At 46.0% G+C, this 24,859-nt stretch overlaps 2 protein-coding genes across 10 annotated transcripts in view; one reads left to right on the top strand and one right to left on the bottom strand.

Moving 5' to 3' along the window:
• CFAP74 (cilia and flagella associated protein 74) overlaps positions 1-6,889 on the bottom strand; it is a 121,340-nt gene extending 114,451 nt beyond the window's left edge. For 4 of the 6 annotated variants that reach the window (XR_012897383.1, XM_006119221.4, XM_025182669.2 and 1 more), the window contains exon 1: positions 6,514-6,768. The gene's annotated coding sequence lies outside the window, so the exon portion shown is untranslated. Of the gene's footprint in view, positions 1-6,513 lie in introns of all 6 variants that reach the window. The other 2 variants (XM_075906898.1, XM_075906897.1) reach the window with 2 other exon arrangements.
• Positions 1-24,859, top strand: part of GABRD (gamma-aminobutyric acid type A receptor subunit delta) — an 80,399-nt gene that overhangs the window by 19,084 nt on the left and 36,456 nt on the right. For 2 of the 4 annotated variants that reach the window (XM_075906903.1, XM_075906901.1), the window contains exons 1-2: positions 6,890-7,028; positions 7,808-7,920. The exons of 1 other annotated variant lie outside the window; for it this stretch is intronic. Coding sequence is in view for 2 of the 3 variants with exons in the window: in XM_075906901.1 (XP_075763016.1) it covers positions 7,026-7,028; positions 7,808-7,920 (116 nt within the window). In the remaining variant the exon portion in view is untranslated. Of the gene's footprint in view, positions 1-6,889; positions 7,029-7,053; positions 7,217-7,807; positions 7,921-24,859 lie in introns of those variants that run through there. One more of the 4 variants, XM_006119224.4, reaches the window with a different exon arrangement.

The following is a 24,859-nucleotide window of genomic DNA, read 5'->3' on the forward strand; positions in this document are numbered from 1 at the left end:
CAGATTCAATGCTCCCTTCCCTGCCAGAGAAGGTGAAAGAATTTGAACAAGAATCTGTCACTTCTCAGGAAAGTGCTCTAGCCATGGAGCTACAGGCTATTCTAATATACTTTCTTGTTGAAGCTCTACCACTTTGGCTAAGTCTACATTGGCATTTTACAATACTGGCTCGGGAGGGAGGGGTGAACACACCTCTCTCCTCCCCGAATGCAGCAAGTTACAGCACTGTAAAGCGCCAGTGTGAGCCAGGCTACAGCTCTCTCCCAGCATTCATGCCATGGCCACATTTCAGTTTAAAGATCTGCCATGGCTGCACTTTAAACTTTTAAGTGTAGACAAAGCCTTAGGCCTTGTCTACACAGGCAAGTTTTGTCACCAAAAAATCCTTTTTGCTGACAAAACCTGGAGAGCATTCACATTGTGATATGATGAAACTCGCGACAAACACCCAGTTTTGGTGACAAAAACTCTACGTCTGCACCGGACTTTTGTCTTTCCCTTTCCTTTTATTGTACTGTATAATCATGTAGTGACTACTACAGTAGGCTTCTTGTTGAGTTTATTGACCTCCAGAATATTTCCCATGATGCCTGATTAGCCATTCTGACCAGCGCTTTGAATTCTGCTGCTCTGCAGCCACATAAAGAAGTAAACAGATGTGCCCCTTTCATAGGGGTGGGCAATAAATCCTCCAATACCTGGGAAGGCCCAGGTAAACATGGAGGTGAGAGCCCATCAGGGACTAACCCTGCGGATCCAGCCCACAGGCTGGAGTTTGCCCACCCTTGCCTTTTTACCTGCAAAACCCAGGAACTTTAAAGTTAATTTTCTGGCGTCTGGCTGCTTGTGTAGTGGTCCTCATGGCATCTTCTCAGGGAAACAGGGGTGGCTATCGCTCAAAATGTTATCCTGCTTTTGAAGCACCACAGAACTTTTGGATCTTATCAGTGTGTGGGGTAAAGAATGGATGCAGTCACAGCTGCAAGTGGCCCATAGGAACTGGGACATGTACAGTCACATTTCTCAAGACCTGTGTGAAAAGGGGATATGAGCAAGACATCCTACAATACAAAGTCAAGATAAAGGAATTCCGGCAGGCATACCAGAAGGCAAAGGAGGCAAACAGCTAGTCTGATGCTGCACCTATAACATGCCATTTTTATAAAGAACTGGACACAATCCTGAATGGGGAGAGGAGGATTGTGGATACTTCCCATAGCACAGGGAACACCCAAGGAGAATGTGGATAATTCCCATAGCACAGAGTCAGAAACAGGAGTTGACCGAGACACAGAAGATACTGATGAAAAGATGGTAGTGGACAAGGAGGTTAGGCTCAATCCGGTGACAACCAGTGTGCCAGGCAATATGGAATTTTTCTTATGTCCCAATATTTTTTGACAACTCTCAGCTACTCTATGTGGAGCATGAAGGAAGGGAAGAGATGCAGGGTCATGAAGCAAGGGAAGAGACACAGGATAAGTTGCTGTGCAGGCTGTAGGAGGGATGGTGCAGGCAGCAGCCATGAGGGGTGGTAAGTTATTAGTGCATCTGAAGAGGGGACGGTGTGACAGCATAAGGCGGTAAATTGCTCTAATGCAGCTGAGAGAGGGGGTTTGATGAGTTTTCAGTTGTGGCAACTTTGGAATGTTGACAGCGCTTTTGTTACCAAGTCTTTCCAGTGTAGACATCGCCTTAGATAAATAGAGGGTGATTGGGCCAGAGAAAGACAGAGAGATTGGGAAATACTTTGAAGTCCAGTGGTTGAGGCATAGCATGGGGGACATAGCAAACCTGGGTCCAATCTCCCTCCTCCAATCACTTGAGAGAGAGAGAGAGAGAGACAGACAGACAGAGAGCGCCATATCAGAGAAACCCATAGTTCAGCGGTTAGAGCACTCTTCTAAGAAGTGGTAGAATCTTCCTCTCTCTCTGACAGGGACAGGATAATTGAACTTGAATCGCCCACATCCTGAAAGTTATAAAGTGGGCAGCTGCAAAACCTCTTCTTCCTCTCATTTGTGCATCACTAGCAGAGCTAGGTGCCTACCTCTGAGAAAGGCACAGGGCTTAGCACATCAGCATCTCCCACTGTCTGGGTTAGGCACAGAGCTGCCTAGCAGGCTGGTTTTTGTGGATTTTACTCTTCAGCACCCATCTCCTCATTCATTGCATAAGAAACCTAGGAGCCTAACTCAGCCTTGTGGATCACAGTGTTGTTCCTGAGATTTTCTAAGTGTCTAAAAGTTAGGCAGCACAACACTCAGCATTTCAGTGCCTCAGTCCTTTTATGGATTTCACAGTGGACTAGAAAGAGCCCAACTCTGCCATGTGGAAGCTATATGGAGTTCAACCCAAGCACTCACAATACCCCATCTTCTCATCTTCCCAAACCAAAAGATGCTGGGAAAAATTCACACCCTGTGAAAAGACAAATTTAGTTTTCCAGATGGGAGACTATGTCAATGAAGGATAAGTAGGAGGAGGGTCTGATCTAGGGATGTCAATATGTAGTCAAATATAGGGTTAACTGATAAGCCTAGGCTTATCAGTTAATCTTGTCATCCATACGCATTTTCCCCTCCCCTTACTGCCTCTGTATAGTGGTGCCGCCTGCCCCGTTCCACACTGCTGCCTCTGTGAAAGGCAGCAGCACGGGGTGGGGCGGCAGGGAAGGCTGCCGTAAAGCAGCCTCTGTCCACAGCAGGCCCGAGCTGGCCTCTGTCTGTGGGGAGATTGGACCCCTCGTGGACAGAGGCTGCTGCTGGAGCAACCTTTGTCCATGGTGGGCTCAGGCTCACCACAGACAAAGGCTGCTCCCTAGGATGTGGAGCAGCCTCTATCCACAGGGAGCTTGGACCCCACGCAAATGGGGACTGTTGCTGGATCAGCCTCTCTCCGCAGCCAGCCTGGGCTGCCATGGACAGAGGCTGCTTTATGGCAGCCTCCCCTGCTTCCTCCCCCATCCATAGCATCCTCTGTCAGCAGGGAGCTTGGCTGTCCCCCCACCACGGACAGGGGCTGCTGCCACTCTGCACTGCAGCCTCTGTATCAGAGGCAGCGGCATGGGGTGGCAGGCAACTGGTCTGCACGGGGAGCTGTTTTTTAAACTGGCTCCCCTCATGGACCAGGTCCTGTCTGGCACCCCACACTGCTGCCTTTGATACAAAGGCAGCAGCAGAGGATTACAGGGCGCTTCGCAGGAGTGGGGCCAGAGTGCATTGGCTGCTGGCCCTGCCCCCGGGGTCTACAAAATAGTCGAGTAACTGCTAAAAATTCATGCAATTACTTGACTATTCAATTACACGATATCTTATATTCCTAGTCTGATCTAAAACTATTAATGGGAGACTTTCCATTAGTTTTAATGAGCATTGGATCAGGTCCTAACTCAGCAGCAACAATAAATTATTTCAGAGAGACCTAACATACACCATAAGCACAAGAATAACATGGATAAGGATTAAAAACAGCATCAGCACTTTATCATAAAAAAATTAGCATTACCTATTTTTAAACCATTGCGGGGAAGGGAATAATGCACAAAAATGATTATGTTTGTACAGAAGGTTTAGAGTCACTGACACTTCATGGAAAGCTTTAAAAAAACATTCTACTTAGAAACCATTCTGTTGCCATGGACTATATTTTCTTCTTTCTTGCATTCTCTCTGTTATTAAGAACATTTGCAAGAAAGAAATTATTCAACTGCTCAAAAATATCTGTAGCTTTTACTCCACTTTAAACTCACAGGGTTGATCTCACATCATAGCTCTTTCTCTGTTATTTATTTCTCCCCTCAACTCTTTAACTCCATTCATCTGAAGAAATGGATTGTGCCCACGAAAGCTCACGATACCATCTACATTTTTTGTTAATCTCCAAGGTGCTGTAAGATTATTTGTTGTTTTTTAAGTTTATTCACTGGGGTTACATCTACACTCCAGACTTCTTGCACAAGAAGCTCTTTGCGGAAGAGATCTTCTGCAAAAACTTCTTGCGCAAGAGCACGTCCACACTGCAAAAGCACATTGGAAAAGCGCGTCCACATTGCATGGACGCTCTCTCACAAGAAAGCTCTGATTGCCATTAACAGAATGGCCACCAGGGCACCCATGCTTCTTTCAATAGTCTGTTTTTGCGCAAAAAAAACCTACTGCCCGTCCACACACACCTTTTTGCACAGTAACTCTTGTGCAAAAAGGAGTTATTCCACGTAGAAAGAGGGCTACCTATACCGCAAAAACCCTTCTGTTCTGTCAATTCACTGTAAATTTTCTTGCGCAAAAACACACTTGAGGTGTGGATGCTCCACGAGTTTTTGTGCAAAAACTCTGCGGTGTAGACGTAGCCTTACAGACTAAAACGGCTACTCCTCTGAAATTTTTAAATCACTGGAGAAATCATCCTATAAACCTCACTATTTGTGACATCAATCCCTACTGAGTGAATTATGATGCCATAAATACATTTTAATTTTAACCTTCAGATGAGCAACAAAAGCAAATGAAATAATCAGTAATAATGTTTTGAGCTTCATCTGAGTACCCCAGAATACTTGACAGAGGGAGCAAAGTATTACAAATCTTAACAAAGAACTTGTTTTCCTGCGACATTAAATGGGGGAGATGCTATTGTCCTCAAAAATTAAAAAACAACAAAAGCCACAGAAATTAGTTGTAAATAGACTATTTTTCAATTTTCTATGAAGTATTAACTAAGGCAAATGAGACAGAAGCTACAACCTAGCCTTGAGTTATAAACATCATGTTACATGGGAAGATCATCAGATAAGTGTCAAAACAGGACAGCAAAGCATTACAATACCATACCATACAACAGAACATGACAATGTATCAAAATGTCATTGTATTGAGAGGTGATATGAATACATTTGATTAAACATCATGTTGTCAAGAATTAAGTTTAATTAAATCTAATTTCTCTTGAAATGTGGAAACATAACTGTGATTCAATTGGGTCAAAATTTATTGTGATTGTATGTTTTTGTACTAATGTTTTTTGACTTATGCATAATCTATTGGGAGAATTTTTTACAAACACAAATAAATGGACAGTGCATCAAAAGTTTCATCATACTGCAGAATAGCTATTTTGCATCATATCACACTATATCAAAAATGCCCTCTTGATACGCAACACTGAATCAAAAATATTACAGCATATCACAACAGTGTCATGCGTATTATGATATTGTACATATAGCCCTGTAAATCCACAGATATCTGCTTTATATTCAGTGATCTCTGCATCTACAGATATAGAGGCAGATATCTGTGGTTCATTTTGTAGATACAGACACAGATACACATTTTGTATTGTGAACCCTGCAAATTTGTGAATATCTGCTTTATATCCACAGGTATCTTCATCTGTGGATATCCGAAGATCATTTTTGCAGATGCGAATACCAATTTTGCATCTGTATAGGGCTCTAACTATACAATTGTAACCATCATGCTATGTCAAAATGCCATAATGCCACTATGGTATTGCAAGTATCTAACGAGATTGAGGCAAACTGTCAGTATACAACAATATATCACCGTGACAGGGTGTGATGTAATAGGCAGTGCAAATATTGTCAGTGTGGTGGAACAATCCTGCACCCTCACATGACATTGTCATGCCACAACCTGACATACCATCCTCATGGCACAATGCGGTTTCACAGCTGCACCCTGTGAGCATGATTTAAGGCAGTGCTCCCTGTAAATTGTGCACTTGTGCAGTTGCTCAGAGCACTCACAGCTAGGTTTGCGTTTCTCCTCATGGTGCACATTTGCACATGCCTCAGTGCAGGGACGGCCTGCGAGCCTAGGCAAACTAGGCAGTTGCCTAGGGCGCCGCTGGCCCAGGCGCCCAATAATGATGTCACGGGCATTGACGGCCGTGCAGGTGGGGGCACCGATTGCGCCTCTGCCTAGGGCACCAGCTGCCACAGCCGGCCTCGGGCCACTCCTGACTCAGTGCACATAACAAAATGTATTCTGCACATGAATGGAAAAAACCTGCTCATGGATGGAAAAGATTAAAGGGAATATTGATTTTTTGAGAAGGCGCTTATCCCTTTTGGCAGGGTATGGAGAGCTAATTGCCCCCATTATAATCATGACAAGCTGGGAACATAAGAGCGTCACACACCCTGTGACATAATATGATCATGACAGGACACAACACGTCACGACGTTGCTTAGCTTGTGACAGCGATTTGGGGGAAGGGGACTGTTCCCTTTTGGAAAAACAGGGGGAACTGCCCATCCCGTTAAAATCACGACACCCTGCAACGTAACGAGAGTACGTGACCCGTCACACCACGGCCGGGCTTGCCAGTCTCAACAAGTCATGATATTGCAAAGCTTGGGACGGTGATTTGGGGATGGAAACTTGTCCCTTTGGGCAAGGCAGGGAGACCCCTCTCAAATCACAGGGCCCCCTTGGAGTAAGGGGATCACAGTGGGGCAGGACCGGTCCCCCATTTCGGCCACTCACCCCAGGGCCGGGTGTGTGGCTGCTTTGGGGCCAGGCCTCGTCCCTCTGCAGGGCAGGGAGAGTGGCTCAGCCCCCTAACATGGTGTCTGCCCCCCGCCCCGCCCCCTTCAGCTATTCATGGGGGGCTGGCCACGAGACCCCGGGCTGCACCAAGTTCGGACACCCCCTGCAGAGCCGGACAAACCGACCCCTCAGCAACCCCCAGGCGTTGTGCTAATGGTATCGCCCCGCCGAAGGGCGGCAGCCGCCGGCTCCGCCGCCTACCTGCCTCCCCAAGCGGCGTCCCGCGGCCGTTGTTGTAGGAGCCTCCAAGGCAACGGAACGAACCAATGTGGGAGAGCGGGAGGGGGCGAGGAGGTGGAGCAGCCACGTTAAAGTTTTAACCCCTGGGAGATGGAGCTCAGCAGCCGCGCCACCCGCTTCGCTGCGCCTCCCTGCGAGCGATCTCGCTGCCTGAACTGGGGAGGCGTCCTGCCTTCCTTGGACGGTTATGTTCTCCCCTGCCTCAGGAAATGGTACGTTCCAACAGTGCCCCGGGAGGGCAGCTCGGGTGAGGGGTGCGGGAATCTCCATCTCCCCCCTCCCCCAGAGCCTGAGCTGGGCTGGCAGCTCCCTTCATCCCGCCCCTGCAGTGACCCCCTTCAGTAACTCCCACAGACCCCCCCCCCCCCCAGGGCAGGCCCCTTTCAATGTGCTCCCACAGGTCAGTCCCCTTGCAGGGCTCCCTCCAGTATCGCCCAGTGCCCCCCTCAGACCAGCCCTCTCCTACAGTGACCCCTACACCAGCCCTTGTCAATGCCCCCGCACAGCTCCCTGCCCTCCCCCAGTGATCCCCAGGCTCGGGCACAGGTCAGCGCCTTCACACATAGTAACCCTAAGGCAGGCTCCCTTCATTGGCCACTTAGCAGCCACCCTGGGTCTGCAGGGGCACTGCCACCACCACGCCGTGTGGAGCGATGCCCCCGGCCCAGCGAAGTGGCAGTGTCTTTCACACACACCAGCCTTATGTGGGCCTAGCCACCATCCCATTGGTATTACCCCAGAAATACCAGAGTGGGGGCGGGTCAGTGTAAGGGTGGCAGATAGAGCCAAGGACAGGGAGTCAGGTCACCTTGGCGCTGAGAGGAAAGTGGCATCCAGTGTACGTCGGGGAGAGATAGGGTTGCCAGATGGTTTCAACAAAAATACCAGACACAGTTGACATTACATCACAATCTATATCCCATCTGATTTAGAAAATACCGGACATGTATATTTTCTCATTTATATTTTCTCAATTGGTTTTCCTGAACAGAAAGCTGAAATACTGGACTGTCCAATTCCAAACCAGACACCTGGCAACCCTAGGGAGAGACGGGAAGACAGGGAGGGGAGGATGGCCTGGCAGTTTACAGCTGGGGTTTTAAGGTAAGGAGTAGGGATTAAGATCTAGTTATAGGATGACCATATTTCCTTATGCCAAATATGGGACACTTGATAAAATTGCTTAGATTTCGGTGAGTTCAACAGTAATCAATCAGAACTATGCATACAAACATTCAAAATAACATTAAGTTGACTGAGCACCCATTAAAAAGACATACTGCATTATTATAACTAATAATAGGTAAAAAATTAAAATATATACTTACAATTAAGTGGTTACTGCACTTTAGAAGTGCCTACCTGTCCAGGATGCAGAGCGTGGGGGAGTGGGTTTCTAGGAGGGCCTGGTTGTGTGTGTGCTGGGCTGTGAGATGGTGGGAAAGAAATGTGAGTTGGGAGACTAGGGAGTGGGGGTTCTTGGCATCTGCAGTGAGGCTGTGGGTAGGAGTGATGTGCAGGGTGTTGTGCTTCTGGCAGAGCTCCAGCTGGCTCTGGCTATAGGGAGATGTTGAGTCAAGGGGCTGTGGGACATGGCATGGCCCTGCCCTCAACAGAAAGGGGCATATTGGCAGCACAGGTCTGGTCAGGCCACTGTGTGCCTAAGAACTGCCAGTTTGTAAACAATCCCCTTGCATTGGCCTGGGCAGCCCTGCCATCCATGCCCCTTTGCCTCTACTTGCCCCCTTGCTCTGTGGACTGGCATCCCAATGCCATGCTCCGTTACCCCGCAGAGGGCCCACAAAAAAGTTTGGCTCCAGGCCCACAGAAGTCTTGCCCTGATTCTGCCCATGGACTCTGGAGGTTTGTCCCCCACAGGGAGCTCCAGGCACACAGGATTAAGCCCTGCTGCTCTCATCTTGAGCCACACCACTCATGTCTTGAGCGGGTGGGAGGGAGCAGGGATGGGGCTTCAGTGGAAGTGTGTGCTGGGGATTAGGGCCACCAAGAATGGGGGCTGTTGCTGCCACACAGTGGGGCTGTCAGGGGATGGGGGTGCAGCCAGCGATAGGGACCGCCAGGGAACAGGGCTGCCCATGGGTGGGGAGAAGATGAGAGCTGCAGCCGGTGGTGATGACTACCAGGGAAAGGGGCTTCAGTCTTGCAGGGGTGCCAGCGGTCAGCGCTTCAGCCCCATGTTCTAGAAGCGCTGGAAGATCTCCCCCCTTGTTAAGGGTGTACCGGAGGAGTGCATGTCACCCCTCCTCACTCACCCCATACACCCCATCTTTGCTGTGTACAGGCTACCAGTCTCCAAACTACCTGGTTTCTGTCTTTCTCTCTCTGCACCTTGCCCGACTTGATATGCCACGTGTTGATCTGCCTGCGTTTACGACCAGCCACAGACAGCGCTGTGGCTGCGCTGACTGGGGAACTCAAGGACCAGAAGGGAAGTGCAAATACAGAGCAATTTGCCTTCTTTTAAAAAAAAATCAGTACACCTGGAATAGAGCTTAAAGAAGGGACAGGCCTGGTGAAAATGGGACGGATGGTCACCCTATCTAGTTAGAATGGAGGAAAGTGGGTGGGGTGGTTGCAGCAAGGAGCCTCAGAGTCAAGAATAGAGCTGCTTCAAAGTATTTACAGAATCAAGGCCTTAGCTTGACTTCTGCGTCTTATTTTACCTGCACTTAACAAGGGAACATTCACTCTTTTGCTTGAGTACAATTTAAAAAGCTGTGGGCCAGACACAGTTGCACTTCAGTAACATTGTACCATTGTAGATAAGAGAAGCATTTAGTTCAGTGTTTCAGAAGAATGGAGACTTTCTCCAATATTTTCTTTTGAAACTGTATTTAATTTAAGGCATAACCAACTACAGGATATTATTGATAGCAAAAATATGGAGGAACAGTTTTATTCATGGCCGAATGCTTGTCCTAAAGTGCCATTTTAATCAGTGCACCATGCACAGTGTCAGCCTTGTTTCAATTTAAAAGCCCAGTTTAATATAGATACTTGGATACAATCATTAAAACAAATTGAAAGCAATCATAGGTAATGTATTTCTCATCTACCTCCAGAACATACATAAGTATATCTTTGTGAGCATAGGTTTTAAGTCTGTTTAAAGTTAACCACCATATAGTCAAACTATTCTTTATAGTTTAAACTGAAGTAGTCTTCTGAGGTATGCAATACCTGCAAATACATATACACAGTGCATGAAACCATTTAAACTTTAAAGGTTATTTGCCACAGGAGTCCAGACTAAATGGAAGTCAGTGAGAAGAATACTATACTGGACTTGTGTGATTAAAGATCTCACTTGTTTTAGGTGCTTTAGGACCCAAAGATTAGTGAGGCTTCTAATGCAGTTTAAAACTAAAACATTAAGAATTTTCCTGACCTATTATTTTTAGCCTTCTGTTAACGCAATTCAGATTGATATAACTTTAAAGTGTTCTCAACAATCATATCTGGGAACACTCAATAGATACCATGTTAAAGGGAATGCCAGTCTGAAGTCCTAACTAGTTTAGTTTAGAAAAGAGAAGATTGAGGGGGGGACATGATAGCAGTTTTCAGATATCTAAAAAGGTGTCATAAGGAGGAGGGAGAAAACTTGTTCATCTTGGCCTCTGAGGATAAAACAAGAATCAATGGGCTTAAACTGCAGCAAGGGAGGTTTAGGTTGGACATTAGGAAAAAGTTCCTAACTGTCAGGGTAGTCAAACACTGGAATAAATTGCCCAGGGAGGTTGTAGAATCTCCATCTCTGGAGATATTTAAGAGTAGGTTAGATAAATGTCTATCAGGGATGGTCTAGACAGTATTTGGTCCTGCCATGAGGGCAGGGGACTGGACTCGATGACCTCTCGAGGTCCCTTCCAGTCCTAGTATTCTATGATTCTATGATATTAAATTGTGGATAATTAGCTAATCAAGTACCTGTATCCCTAGAAAAGGGAAAAAACATATAGGCAGGTGTGTTAGACCAAGCTGGATGAGCAAGCATCTCAGAGAGGTGATTAAGAAAAAGCAGAAAGCATATAAGGAGTGGAAAATGGGAGGGATCAGTAAAGAAAGCTACCTTATTGAGGTTAGAGCATGTAGGGATAAAGTGAGAAAGGCTAAAAGTCAGGTAGAGTTGGACCTTGCAAAGGGAATTAAAACCAATAGTAAAAGGTTTTATAGCCATATAAATAGGAAAAAAAACAAAAAAAGAAGAAGTAGGACCACTAATTACTAAGGATGGAGTGGAGGTTAAGGATAATCTAGGAATGGCCCAATATTTGAACAAATACTTTGCTTCAGTCTTTAATGAGGCTAATGAAGAGCTTAGGGATAACGGTAAGTTAACAAATGGGACTGAGGATAAGGAGGTAGATATTACCATATCCGAGGTGAAAGCCAAACTTGAACACCTTAATGGGAGTAAATCGGGGGGGGGGGGGGCCCAGATGGTCTTCATCCAAGAATATTAAAGGAACTGGCACATGAACTTGCAAGTCCATTAGCAAACATTTTTAATAAATCTCTAAACTCAGGGGTTGTGCCATTTGACTGCTAATATAGTTACGATTTTTAAGAAAGGGAAAAAAAGCGACCTGGGTAACTATAGGCCTGTTAGTTTGACATCTGTAGTATGTAAGATCCTGGAAAAAATTTTGAAGGAGAAAGTAGTTAGAGACATTGAGGCTAATGGCAATTGGGACAAATTACAACATGGTTTTACAAAAGGTAGATCGTGCCAAACCAACCTGATCTCCTTTTTTGAGAAAGTAACAGATTTTTTAGATAAAGGAAATTCAGTGGATCTAATCTACCTCGACTTTAATAAGGCATTTGATACAGTACCACATGGGGAATTATTGGTTAAATTGGAAAAGATAGGGATTAATATGAAAGTTGAGAGGTGGATAAGCAACTGGTTAAAGGGGAGACTACAGCGGGTCATACTGAAAGGTGAACTGTCAGGTTGGAGGAAGGTTACTAGCGGAGTTCCTCAGGGATCAGTTTTGGGGCCAATTTTATTTAATCTTTTTATTGCTGATCTTGGCACCAAAAGTGGAAGTGTCCTAATAAAATTTGCAGATGACACAAAGTTGGGAGCTATTGCCAATTCAGAAAAGGATCAGGATATCATACAGGAAGATCTGGATGATCTTGTAAATTGGAGTGATAGCAGTAGGATGAAATTTAATAGTGAGAAATGTAAGGTTATGCATTTAGGGATTAATAACAAGAATTTTAGTTATAAGCTGGGGATACATCAGTTGGAAGTAACGGAGGAGGAGAAGGACCTCGGAGTCCTGGTGGATTATAGAATGACTATGAGCCGCCATTGTGACATGGCCGTGAAAAAGGCTAATATGATCTTGGGATGTATTAGGTGAGGTATTTCCAGTAGGGATAAGGAGGTGTTAGTGCCATTATACAAGGCATTGGTGAGACCCCATTTGGAATACTGTGTGCAGTTCTGGTCTCCCATGTTTAAGAAGGATGAATTCAAACTGGAACAGGTACAAAGAAGAGCCACTAGGATGATCCGAGGAATGGAAAACCTGTCTTATGAAAGGAGACTCAAGGAGCTTGGCTTGTTTACTTTAACCAAAAGAAGGCTGAGGGGGGACATGATTGCACTTTTTAAATACATTAGAGGGATAAATACCAGGGAGGGAGAGGAATTATTTAAGTTTAATACCAATGTGGACACAAGAACAAATGGATATAAGATGGCTAGTAGGAAGTTTAGACTTGAGATTAGACGAAGGTTTCTAACCATTAGAGGAGTGAAGTTCTGGAACGGCCTTCCAAGGGAAGTAGTGGGGGCAAAAGATCTATCTGGTTTCAAGATTAAACTAGATGGGTTTATGAAGGGGATGGTTTGATGAGATAACAGGATCTTGGTAACTAATTGACCATTCATTATCAGTGGGAAATAGGTCAATGGAGGGATGATAGGAATTACTATAGAGAACTTTCTGGGTGTCTGGCTGATGAGTCTTGCCCACATGCTCAGGGTTTAGCTGATCGCCATATTTGGGGTCAGGAAGGAATTTTCCTCCAGGGTAGATTGGCAGAGGCCCTGGAGGTTTTTCGCCTTCCTCTGTAGCATGGGGTACAGATCACAGCTAGAGGATTCTCTGCATCTTGGGGTCTTCAAAGTATTTGAGGGCTTCAGTATCTGAGATATAGGTGAGAGGATTATTCTAGGAGGGGTGGGTGAGATTTTGTGGCCTGCACTGTGCAGGGGGTCAGACTAGATGATCATAATGGTCCCTTCTGACCTTAAAGTCTATGAGTCTATGAGTAGTCGATGGAATTTCCATCAACTACTCGATTAGTCGATAAGGGAGGGGCACTTACTGCTCCCGCTGTGGCTCTGCAGTTTAAATGTAGTAGGAGCCAGATGGCAACTTGGCTCCTACTACATTTAAACTGCAGGGCCGCAGCAGGATTAGCTCCCATGGGTGGCATAAGCTGGGATGAAGCAGTCCCAGCTCATGTCACCCCTGGGAGCTAACCCACCTCCGGCGCTGCCTTTTAAATGTAGTAAGAGCCACCTGCTTCAGTCCCGGCTTGCACCGAGTCCAGACTGCTGCAGCTGTGCCTTTTAAATGTAGTGAGAGCCACCTGACTCTTACTACATTTAAAAAGTAAAGGCACAGCATGGGACCGAGTGGGACTGAAGCAGGCACCGGGTCCCCTACTGCACCTCTTACTACATTTAAAAGGTAGAGCAGCAGTGCCACTGTGCCTCTGCCTCCCCCGCCCTCCCCCACCACAGAGAAGGTGCTGGGGGGGAACCAACTTTTAAGCCCACTCCCCCTACCTTGCTACCTCTGATACAGAGGCAGCAAAGGGGGGGGAAATGCGAGTAGTTGACTCACCTACTCTTTTACATCTCAGGACCTAACGCCTGTGGAGTGCCTTAAAAGGTCAAATAATCATCCAAGAAAAGACTAGAGAGGAGTTTTTGTGTGACGTCCTGAGTCACAGGGTGTGTCTAGACTACAGGGTTTTGTCAATATGTAGTCAACTATACCTGCGTCTACACTACCGCTGAGTTCTGTTGCCATAACGTCAACTATATGACAGAACTCGGCAGTTCTGTCGATGGCGGTAAACCTCATTCTACGAGGAATAACGCCTTTTGTCGACAGAAGGCGTTATTGCATCTACACTGTCCTTCGCGTCTACACTCTCATGTCGACAAAGTGGCTTCTTTGTCGACAGAACTGGATGCAGTCTATATGCTCTTTGTCGACAGAAGCTTTGTCAACAGTATCTGTCGACAAAGCCTCTGTCGACAAAAGCCTGTCGTCTAGACGTACCCACAGTGACACTGAACACAAAGAATTGAAGAAGTGGTTAATGTACTTGGAGGCTAGATGGTCTGATATCAGAATTGGAATGTGCCTGCCATCTATCACCCCACTGCAGTTCGGGGAGCCCATCCGAGCAAAGTCATCCACAATTTCACGGACATCGCCCAGAGTCACAGTTTTTTGGAGCAGAATGTGATTGATGGCCCTGCATTCCTATAGTTGACTTTCCCACTCCAAACTGATTAACGTCAGAGCTTAAGCTGTTTAGGGTAGCCAGTTTCCACAGTGAAATCTCCACATGCTTCTCCACTGGCAGAGCAAACTGGGGTTGAGCTCAGTACTTGGTCCTATGAAAGTGGCTTTCCTCCTCCAAAAGTTCTGCAGCCACTGCTCGTCATCCCTGGCTTGCATGGCAATGTGCTCCCACCACTCAATGCTTGTTTTCCAAGCCTGAAAGCGACATTCCACTCTGGTCAGCACTTCTACGAATGCTACAAGAAATTTCATGTCATACGAACACTGCATGGACTCCTCCTCATCACTTCGTAGCTTCAGAAATAACTCGACTGCCATGCATGATGTATTAGTGAGACTTGTCAGCATTTTCATCAACAGCTCGGGATCCACTCTCGCAGACTGAGGAAGAAGAGTGCACAGCACAGAAGCCGTTGAAAGATGATGCCAAATGCGGATGGAAGTGTAGGCGTTGCTGGGATGTGAAGCAATGCACCATGGGGCACTGGGACAGAACCCAAGGTGCCACACTCCTCCCCACAAATCTCTGCAGCAGAAGAGGAAGAGGTGCTCTGTGGACTAACTGTGCAAAGTGCACCACCCTGAAAGCCGCTGTAAGTGCCCCAAGTGTGGTCATGCTACTGCTCTGGTGGCTGACAGTGTGGACACCCAACAGCGTTTTCATTGCTGATGCTGTAACTGCCAGTGCTTTACATCTGCCATTGTCGAGATGGCCTTAAGCATTTCAGCCCAGCTTCACAAAAACACTTAAATATGTGCTTAATTTTAAGCTTTTGCTTAAGTCCCAGTGTGGGCTTAAAGTTAAACGAGGTACATGCTTCTTGAATGAAGGCCTTAAGCTCCAACCCTGCAATCTGATCTGTGCAGGTGAACCCTTGTGCCGATATGGAGTCCCAATTAAGCTAAAAGAATGCCACATAAGTCTGATGGTCTGCCTGCTTGAATCTGAATTCAAGTTTGGGACCAAATTCAGTGGTGAGTCTGACCTGGTATAATTCATACTTTCTTCTGGCTTCCTCAATGTGTAAGTTGCACTAAATTAGACTCAGATTAATTACACTAAGTTGGACTCAGATCCCATTTACCAATGTGTAACTTACACCATCTACACCCTTTTCACACCCAACCTCTGAATTTTGTCCAGTGTTTATGATATCATTTCAGCATTAGAGGTTTTGTTCTGCTTGTAGAAAGTAGGTTAGGCTGTGATTTGTCTGTTGTGCCTAGTATATATATGTGTGTGTGTGTGTGTGTTACTCTGGGGCTCTATTGTTCATTCTTCCCATAAGTTTGCATTTTGCAGTATTTAAGCCACTTAATGGTGGTATTATGATGAAAAATTGTTGTTCTGAGGAATCCACAGCTCTTTCTGCATTGTGTAAATCGTGCAGATTCATGACTAGGAAATGCACGTTTTGAAGCACTAAAATCCAGAGCTCTGGCCCAGAACTGACCTCTCTTAATTGTATTTTATATAGTTATCTTTATTATATTTTCAGAAATAAGCATGTGCAAATCTGACAATAGGATTTTGCACTTAATGTCAAATGAAAGGCTATTACAGCTTGTCATGAGTGCTGAGCATGCTACCCAGTATAACACGTCACTTATGTAGCAAATCCTACTTCTCCTTTCAGCATAAACTAGATTTTGAGGTGCTTTCTAACACCTTAACAATAGCTGCAAGAACACAGCAAAATTACTGTTAATAAAAAAAGTAATTAAATGCCATGTTAGTTATTTGAATATCAAAGGAAGTAATAACAATAAGCCATTACATTTCATAAAATGCCACTCGGTGTCTGAATACTTTGTCTTTTGGAAGTATTGCTGAATCTGTGAACATATGTCAGTCACTGTACATTGAATGGAGAGAATTTACCTCTACCCATAGAGAGGTATGTATCCTTTCCAGCTCCAGATGGTGAGAACCTACAATCCCAAATTAGGTTACTTAAGTAAAAGACAGTTAAGATCTAAAATCACCCTAAATATCCATTTTTCACTTGAAACCCACATGGTATATAATCCCACAAAAACTGCAGATTTCACTTGTGCCAGAAACAAAGATTTACAAGTGGGTAAGGAATGATGTTTCATGCCTGTATTCAGATCTCTTTGGTAACTGGAATAAAAACCATGTTAACTAAATATAAAAGTTTCATGTATTTAATAGGTATTCAGAGTTATTCCATTATAATTGACTTAGCTATATATTGGGTCATCTTTTAAGATCAACTCTGCATTGAAATAAAACAGGCTGTTGTGCTTAGAAACTGATGTACTGATATGGCCCATTGTTTCTCATATTTACCTAAAATAAATTGATACGGTTATTTCATTGGATGTGATATTCCTTGTAGTTCCATATTCGTACTATAGGAAATAACTTCAGTGCTTGCAATATGCAGACAATATCCAACTGCAAGTATTTATTTAAGGTTACTTGAAAATGTTTCTACAGGCTGCTGATGGTGATGTATTATGATGAGGTGTTTAAAACCCTTTCTGTCAGAGACCCTAAAAGTTAAGAGATAGAGTAGCTACCTCCCCAGGTGTGGCTATTTGCCTGACCATCCCCAGTCTTGAGAACAGCCTGCAACCCAGTCAGAAGGGATTGATTGCTATAAAGGCTGGGGTTACACTGTCTCAGGAACTTAGGGGCAGGAAGTTACTCAAGGAGTAGGACTATAAACTTCCAGAGGACTGGAGTGAGACTGTCTGGGGTAAAGGGATTCTGCCTGCCAAAGTAGATATACCTTTTTTGACAATCCAGCAGCTTGAAGACGACTAGATTTTCTAGTCTTCTGCCAGCAGGGCCAGGAGGAAGATGATATAAGGACTTGAGGCTAGTGGGAGCTAAACTGAAAGTGTAGGTCTTAAAGGGCCAGTGTGTATCAGAAGAACCTGGTGACAGGCAAGAGGGACTGACTGCCTTGACATGTACATCTTAATGGTAGCATTTGTTTCCAGTAGAGCCTAGTGTATATACATAAGCCAGGCATGGTCCCTCTCTCAAAGATCTTGTAGTTTAGAATAGCAGTTGTCAAACTGGGGTCTGGAGTCCCTAAGGACCAATGAGGGTGCTCCAAGAGGTCTGCAACTCCTCCCCACCCTCCCACCACCTCCCAAATTCTGTAGAACAGGTGTTCAGTGGTATGAGGGGGTGCTGGAAGGGAGAAGGAAGAACGGTGAATTGGGGGCATGCTTGGGGAGTAAGTGGAAAGAGGTGGCCCAAGGGTGGAGCCTTGGGGCAAGGCCTGTACTAGGGGTGGGGTCTGGGGCTGAGCAGGAGTGAGCCCACCCATGGTATAATGGATATAGAGTATTTTGCTGATCCCATTCTAGCCCCTGGTGGCAGTAAACTTATGAATGTTTTGTATTAGATATCTTATAGTTCTTAGATGTTGCAGACAGTTCATATGTGGATTAGGGATGTAATAGTGTAGCCGATTAACCGATTATCGGTTAATGGTATAGACTGCATGCATTTCTCCCTCCAACCCCCGCCCCTTGCCAGTAAATTTTTTAGCAGGCTGGCCAGCAACCCAGCTCAGTCCCGGCTTGCACTGGGTCCTGGACCTACTCCCGCTGTAGCTCTGCATTTAAAGTGTATTAGGAGCCAGGCAGGCAGCCCAGCTCAGTTCTGGCTCATGCTGGGTCTGGGAGCTCAGACCCCTCCCCCCGGACAGGGGCTGCCCGGGGACTATAGAATAATCGGTTAATCTATAAGAATGCACGAGGTTAATCGACTATTCAGTTAACTGATATTTAACATCCCCAGTGTGGATAGCTGCAGAATCAAGGCTATAGAGACTTGCACTTTGACACCTTTGTAGGAGGATATGTATGTACATACAAGGAGATCCTACCATTCTCTTTGCTCGAATGTTAAACCTAGAGAAGCTTCATTAAAGTCACTCTGCTTGCTTCTTTAATCGAATGAAGCATAAACTAGATGCTGTTCACATTGTTTTTGGAACTGAAACTAGAATTTAGGCACAGGAAAAAGTGACATATCCATCAGAAAAACTCAGAGAAGAAAAGACAACAAAGAAAATTACTACTCTCTAAACTCAAACTGAAATGCTAATTAGAGAAAATATACAATTTAGAAGAAAGATGCAGAAGTTGGAGAATGCACATACTTATTTTAATTTAAGGTTAGTAAATTTTCCAAAAGCTTTAGAAAGTGTCTCTATTAGAGGAGCTCTTGGATTATTTAAATGATTGAAGGAATGATTGAAACTGGGAAGATGGCTCCCCACCTGTTGGGAAGGGGTTTCATTAGGCCTGTTAAGAGGTTGCTATGACTGCATGAGATGTAGTCGAGCAGCAAGTTCTCTACTTGATTACTCAAATCTCCTCCTATTTGCCTCTTCACCCCTCTATCAGCTACTCATATCTGAATGACTCTCAGACTGTACTGTATCACCAGAACAACCCTGTCAGGTTGGGAAATGCTATTATTCCCATTTTATAGGGTTGGGATCTAATGCACAGAGAGGTCAAGTGTCACACAGAGTATGAAAGACTAGGGAATTGATTGTGGGTCTCTTGAATCCCAGTCCATTGCGCTAATCACTAAATCACCCCATTGCTTTGGCCCACTCAGCCACTTGAGACCCTCTGTTGGCATCTAATATTATCTCATGTCATTCAGGTTCATCTTTTCCAGTGCCACACACAGCTCTGCCCCTGCCTCTCATCTACTTGCTGCTCCCCAGATACTCTGTACTATGTAAGCTGAACTCACCATGATGCTCCTATGTCTCTTCTTCCTAAAGATGCTTTATGCCCTCTTTTATGCCATTTTCTATGGCAGTAACAGCCTCCCTGACTCTGGATGCTGAGGACACTGAGGCTGCTTGGCACACAGCATCAGAGAAGGTGCTGTCATGGATTCTTGCCCTCCTATCTTCTTACTCTTTATTTATTGTCTTTGATTATGTGGTCTTATTTAATTTCCTCACAGTAGGGACCTCTCCATTGTGTCTGCCCTTGTCTTATATACATAATCATTATTTATACCATTCTCAGTGGTTTGCCAAGCACCTCCAGTATGAAGATGTATCTGTTGCAAGATACTTTCACAAAACAAAATGGGTTAAGATCTAGGGTACCTATCTCATGCCATTTGAATTTCTGGCTAATTAGAATTGACAGTTTGCTGCATGGCTAAATAATATGCTTCTTTATATGGATAGCATTTTTGTTCTGGATGTTTCCAAGGTGACAACAGCTCATGTGGAGGTTTCTACCTTTTAGACAGGAAGATTTGGCATTAATGAAGGAGTCAAGATTCTTGCACTGTGGTGGGTGTCAGATTAGATAGAACAATATCCCCAGACCACACATATTCTGTAACATCGATCAACTTTGGAGAATTCTTAAATTTAGATGGTGGTACAATGTAAAAACTCAACACTATTATCAGAAAATGTGTCTGGAATGAGGGAAAAACTGGATGATACTAGAGAGAAATGCAGAGAATTTATACGCAGTCAGATAAGGACCAGTATTTGATGGAGGATCATAGATCAGTTTATGTATTAATGCTTGTGATTGCATGAAGAAAAAAGCAGCTGTGGACTGAACTATATATAAAATTAGAAAAATGTTCGGAAGATTATACCTGCCTTGACTCCACTTATTTACACACAGTCACTTATAAAGCAGTATTATGCAGTTTAGGCATTAAGGACACAATCCACATAGATACTTAAGTGCCTAAATTTTCTGTGTCCTAAGTCCTAGTTTTAAGCTTTGCTGTGATCCACAAAGCTCTTACAGAATACTTCAGGCACCTGAACTCACTCACCATCTACATTTTCAGGGTAAAACTTCCCTCCATACCTGATAATTTTCTGCATCTGAGCATGTGTATTACTGCCTCCCTTGGGGTCCAGATGCCTATTTCATGCATAAGCCCCTGAGGCTATTTAATTTTGGTTTATACATCCAGGTTCTAGGGCCCTCCCACTATGCAGGGTGCCTAGAGCCTTGGCTCTAACCCAGAAGTCTACATAGCAATGAAATAGCCTCACAGCTAATGTACTGCAAACCTGAGTTAGCTGATGTGAGCCAGCTGCAGGCATTTCTTTGCTGTGCCTGTGTACACACCCTGAGCGAATCTTAAACTGAGGGGAGATAGGTGTTCAGCTGCCTATGTCACCTGTGGGGCCTGATCTAATAGGCATGCTCAAAGGCCACCTGCCAGATTGCGTCCATTCAAAAACTAGCTGGAGGAGGAAGTGGTGGTAACTCTATAAATTTTGTCCTAGCAGTTTGAAGTACTCAGCTTGGATATGGGATAGCTCCAGCCAAATCCCCCCTCTCTGCCACAGGAGCTGAACAAAGGCCTCCCACACGTTTCAGAAGAGTGCCCTAAACACTGAGCGATGGAATACTTGCATGTGGGGCTCCCTCAGCCTCCTCTGGGGAAGCTGTTCCACTGAGGATAAATGCTGTGAGAGTGGTTGGAGTGTGGCTATGGACCCAGAATCTTCCACCTCCCAGTTGGGTGCACTAAGCACTGGACTTTGTCATTACAGGCAGTCCCCGGGTTACGTACAAGATAGGGACTGTAGGTTTGTTCTTAAGTTGAATCTGTATGTAAGTCGGAACTGGCGTCCAGATTCAGCCGCTGCTGAAACTGATCAGTTTCAACAGTGGCTGAATCTGGACGCCAGTTCTGACTTACATACAGATTCAACTTAAGAACCCCAGGCATCCCCAAGTCAGCTGCTGCTAAAACTGATCAGCGGCTGATTCCAGGAAGCCCGGGGCAGGGGCTTCCTATAGTCAGCCACTGGTTATTTTCAGCAGCTGCTGACTTGGGGACACCTGGGGCAGAGCAGCTGGGGTGCTGCTGGGTTGGTCCAGTGGCGCCCAGAGCGGCGCTACGGGACCAACCGGCAGCACCCAGCCGCTGTACCACAGGCGTCCGGAGCAAAGCCGCGGAGCACGGGGGCAGCGGGACAGCCCAGACGCGCCGTGGCTATCCTGCTGCCCCCTGGCTCCGCGGCTTTGCTCTGCTCTGCTCCCCCTCCCCCTGGTCTGCAGACCAGGGGGAGGGGGAGCAGAGCAGAGCAAAGCGGCAGAACACGCGGCCAGCTGACGGCCCAGACGTGTCTGGGCTGTCCGCTGCCAGCATGTTCTGCCGCTTTGCTTCCTCTCCCTGGTCTGCTGGAGACCAGGGAGAGGAACGGCCCTGTTCGTAACTGCGGATCCGACATAAGTCGGATCCGCGTAACTCGGGGACTGCCTGTATTCCCATTCTGTCTCTGGGCTAATGACTACTCCACTCTGGGTGAGATTTTTATATAGTGGTTATTTTCCTATCAAATAAATGGGGGGGGTTCTACCACCATAAGTGATGGGTCCCTGTGACAGGATGGACTAGGTGCAGAAACACCCTTCTAGAGGCCTCACGTCCTACCACACTCTGTCCCAGAGAGGAGCAGAAGAGAAATCCTCCAAGCAACCTAGAGTGGCTACAGAGGAAGCAGCCAGTCAGGGCCAGGAGATCCTATAAAAAGGAGCAGCAGAGTCAGCCAGTTGTTGCTGGGAGCTGGAAAAGCAAGGGCTGGGTTCCTGGCTTGCTACAAAAGCAACTGGGCTATGGGGGAGTTAAGAAGATGCTCCTGTCTGACTGCTTGGACTGAGCCTTAGGAGGACTGCAGGAAGACAGTGTTTCTAGGGAGGAAGCCCTGGGAGAACAGTTCCATACCCGGGGTGGGACAAGGTAAAAGACGGTGTATTCCAGAATGGGTTTGTTCTGTTCCAACTTCAGACTGTAAGGGCATGTCTACACTACAGAGTTATTTAGAAATAACAGGGTGAGCATCCACATAGCAAAATTATTTCAAAGTAGTGGGCTTCTTATTTAGAAATTATAAACCCTCATTTCACAAAGAATAATGCCTATTTCAAATTGCTATTTCAAAAGAGCAATCGGGTGGATGCTCCACTGCTGCTATTTTCAAATAGCTCCTCCCCAGGGCCATACAAACTAATTACTCCCCAGTGCTTCCTGGGGCCCTAAATCGAGGTAACACGTCCACATTTTAGGTGAGCCTGCCTCAGACCATTGACTGGGGAGGGGCCACGTGGGAGAGATGGCTACCATTCTGTTACCACAAACTGAAAAATTGCAGGCACCTGCACTTGCTCATGCAAGGTAGGTGTTGACATCATTACAGTTCCTCAGGAAGTGGTGCTGTTTGTGCGAAGGGTCTCTCTGGGTTTCCACACTGGTTCCTGCATTCTGTAGTCCCTTCTGTTTCTCTGGTAGCACAGTGCCAAAGATGAGGGGGCTAAAGGAAAACCGCAGGGGCTCTACGGCAGGGGTGCTCACCCGGTAACCCTCACTATGCCTCTGCCGGGAGCCTGAAACATACAGCTGCATCCGCTCAGCCCGGCTGAGGGCTTGGGGAACCTGGCGCTGCACAGGCAGTCCGGGAGCCCTGAACACCCTGGCAGCCATGCTGAGGCCCGGTATTTTTTTCTTGTGGCCCAGTAGCGGGCCGCAGCCCATAGTTTGGGAAACGCTGCTCTATGGGAAAGTGAAGACCTCTCCAGTTGTATTGGCATTTAGGCAATTCCCCCTGGTGTGGGAGTAGTAATGGAGCAGTACCTCCCCCCTGTTCATCCTTGACTACCTTGTCTTAGTCCCTGGATAAAAGTTTCTAATTAATTTAGATGGAAGAAAAGAGCAAGATTGCAGTCTACTGTCCACACACCAGATTCATCATGGGCAGTGGCAGTACTAGCTTCCCGTAGTCACTCACTCCTTGGCATTGGCTTCTTTGTTGAGCCTGAGGCTGCTAGAAAAAGGGCACATGGTGGGTGGGTTTCCACAAATGGGTTATGAAACAGCCTTTGACTTCACCAGCCTGAGTGACCTGAACATGAAAGATTCCGTATGCTATTGCCACTCTTTTGTCATGGCCAGTTGCTTTCTGCATGCTTCTTCCTAGGAGTCATCCTTATCACTAGTTTTCTTTGGTTACTCTAGGCCATAAAGACCAGGGCTACGTCTACACTGGCAGTTTCTTGTGCAAGAACTCTTTCGTGGAAGAGTTCTTGCGCCAAAAGTCTTTCACAAGAGTACGTCTACACTGGCATGTGCTATTGCGCAAGAGCATCCATGGCAGCGTAGACGCTTTCTTGCGCAAGAAAGCTCTGATGGCCATTTTAACCATAGGGGCTTCTTGCACAAGAAATTCATGTTGCCTGTCTACACTGGCCTCTTCTGGAAGAGCTCTTGCGCAAGAGGGCTTCTTCCTGAGAGGGAGCATTAGAGTTCTCGCGCAAGAAGCCCTGATTTTCTACAGTACAACGTCAGGTTACTTGCGCAAGAACGCGCTGCCAGTGTAGACAGGCAGCATGTTTTTACGCAAGAGCGGGTGTTTTCACGCAAGAATGTGCCAGTGTAGACACATAGAGAATTTCTTCATGGCAGGAAAATCTCTCTCAAGCCATTCTCCTATATATTGAACTTTCTTTTGCTATTTCCTGCATGACCACGAGTTTGGTCTTTGGAACTAGTTTGGAGCTTAAATTCAGAGTTTCTTTTCAGAGATAACTACAGTGTTTTAACATGCAGTTTCTTTACAAAAGGAAATTGTGTTGTATTCTTTAGGGAAACTAGCATAATAATAATGTCAGTGGAAAAGAGATCTTTATTATTGTATAACTGTAACTCATAAGAATCCCAGTCAAGGAGCAGGACCCCACTGTGCACAGACCAACAACAAAGATGACCTACCCTGCCCAAGAGCTTACAGTCTAGGTGTCAGAACAGATGCCACAGATGGACAAGTGGTGTGGGAGGGAAGAGTTAACAAAATGAGCAGAGTTTGACAATAGATGTCTGAGGATACATCTACATTGCACGCTTATTTTGAAATAAAGCTATTCCGGAAGCTTATTTCAAAATAGCATGTCTACACTACAGGGAAGCCTCAAAATTAGTCCGAAACAAGCTCCCCTAATGTCGACCTGCTACCTCGATTTAGAGCCCCAGGAGGCACTGGGGAGTAATTAGTTTGCTTGGCCTTGGGGAGAAGCTATTTTGAAATAGCAGCAATGGAGCATCCACACTACCACTATTTCAAAATAGCTATTTCAGAATAGATGTTATTCCTCGTGGAATGAGGTTTACAGAAGTTGGAATAAGACGTCCGTTATTTTAAATTTATTTTTAAATAATGGAATTGCTGTGTGTGACGGGGCAGCCCCCGCGCCCCGCACTAACCAGGCGTCGTCCCCAGCATGCTGGGGCGAAGCGGCAGCTCCGCGCCGGCTCCTGCCCTGCCGTGGACAGGGCCGAGCGGGGGACCCGATCAGCTGCGCCCGGCTGCGGCGCCGCTTCTACAGCCAGGCAGGAATGCTGGGGCGCTGACACTGCGCCGGGGCACCGACCCGCGCAGGCGCACCGGTGGGGCAAC

Source organism: Pelodiscus sinensis, chromosome 23 (genome assembly GCF_049634645.1).
Source record: "Pelodiscus sinensis isolate JC-2024 chromosome 23, ASM4963464v1, whole genome shotgun sequence".
In the NCBI taxonomy this organism is placed as follows: Eukaryota; Metazoa; Chordata; order Testudines; family Trionychidae; genus Pelodiscus; species Pelodiscus sinensis.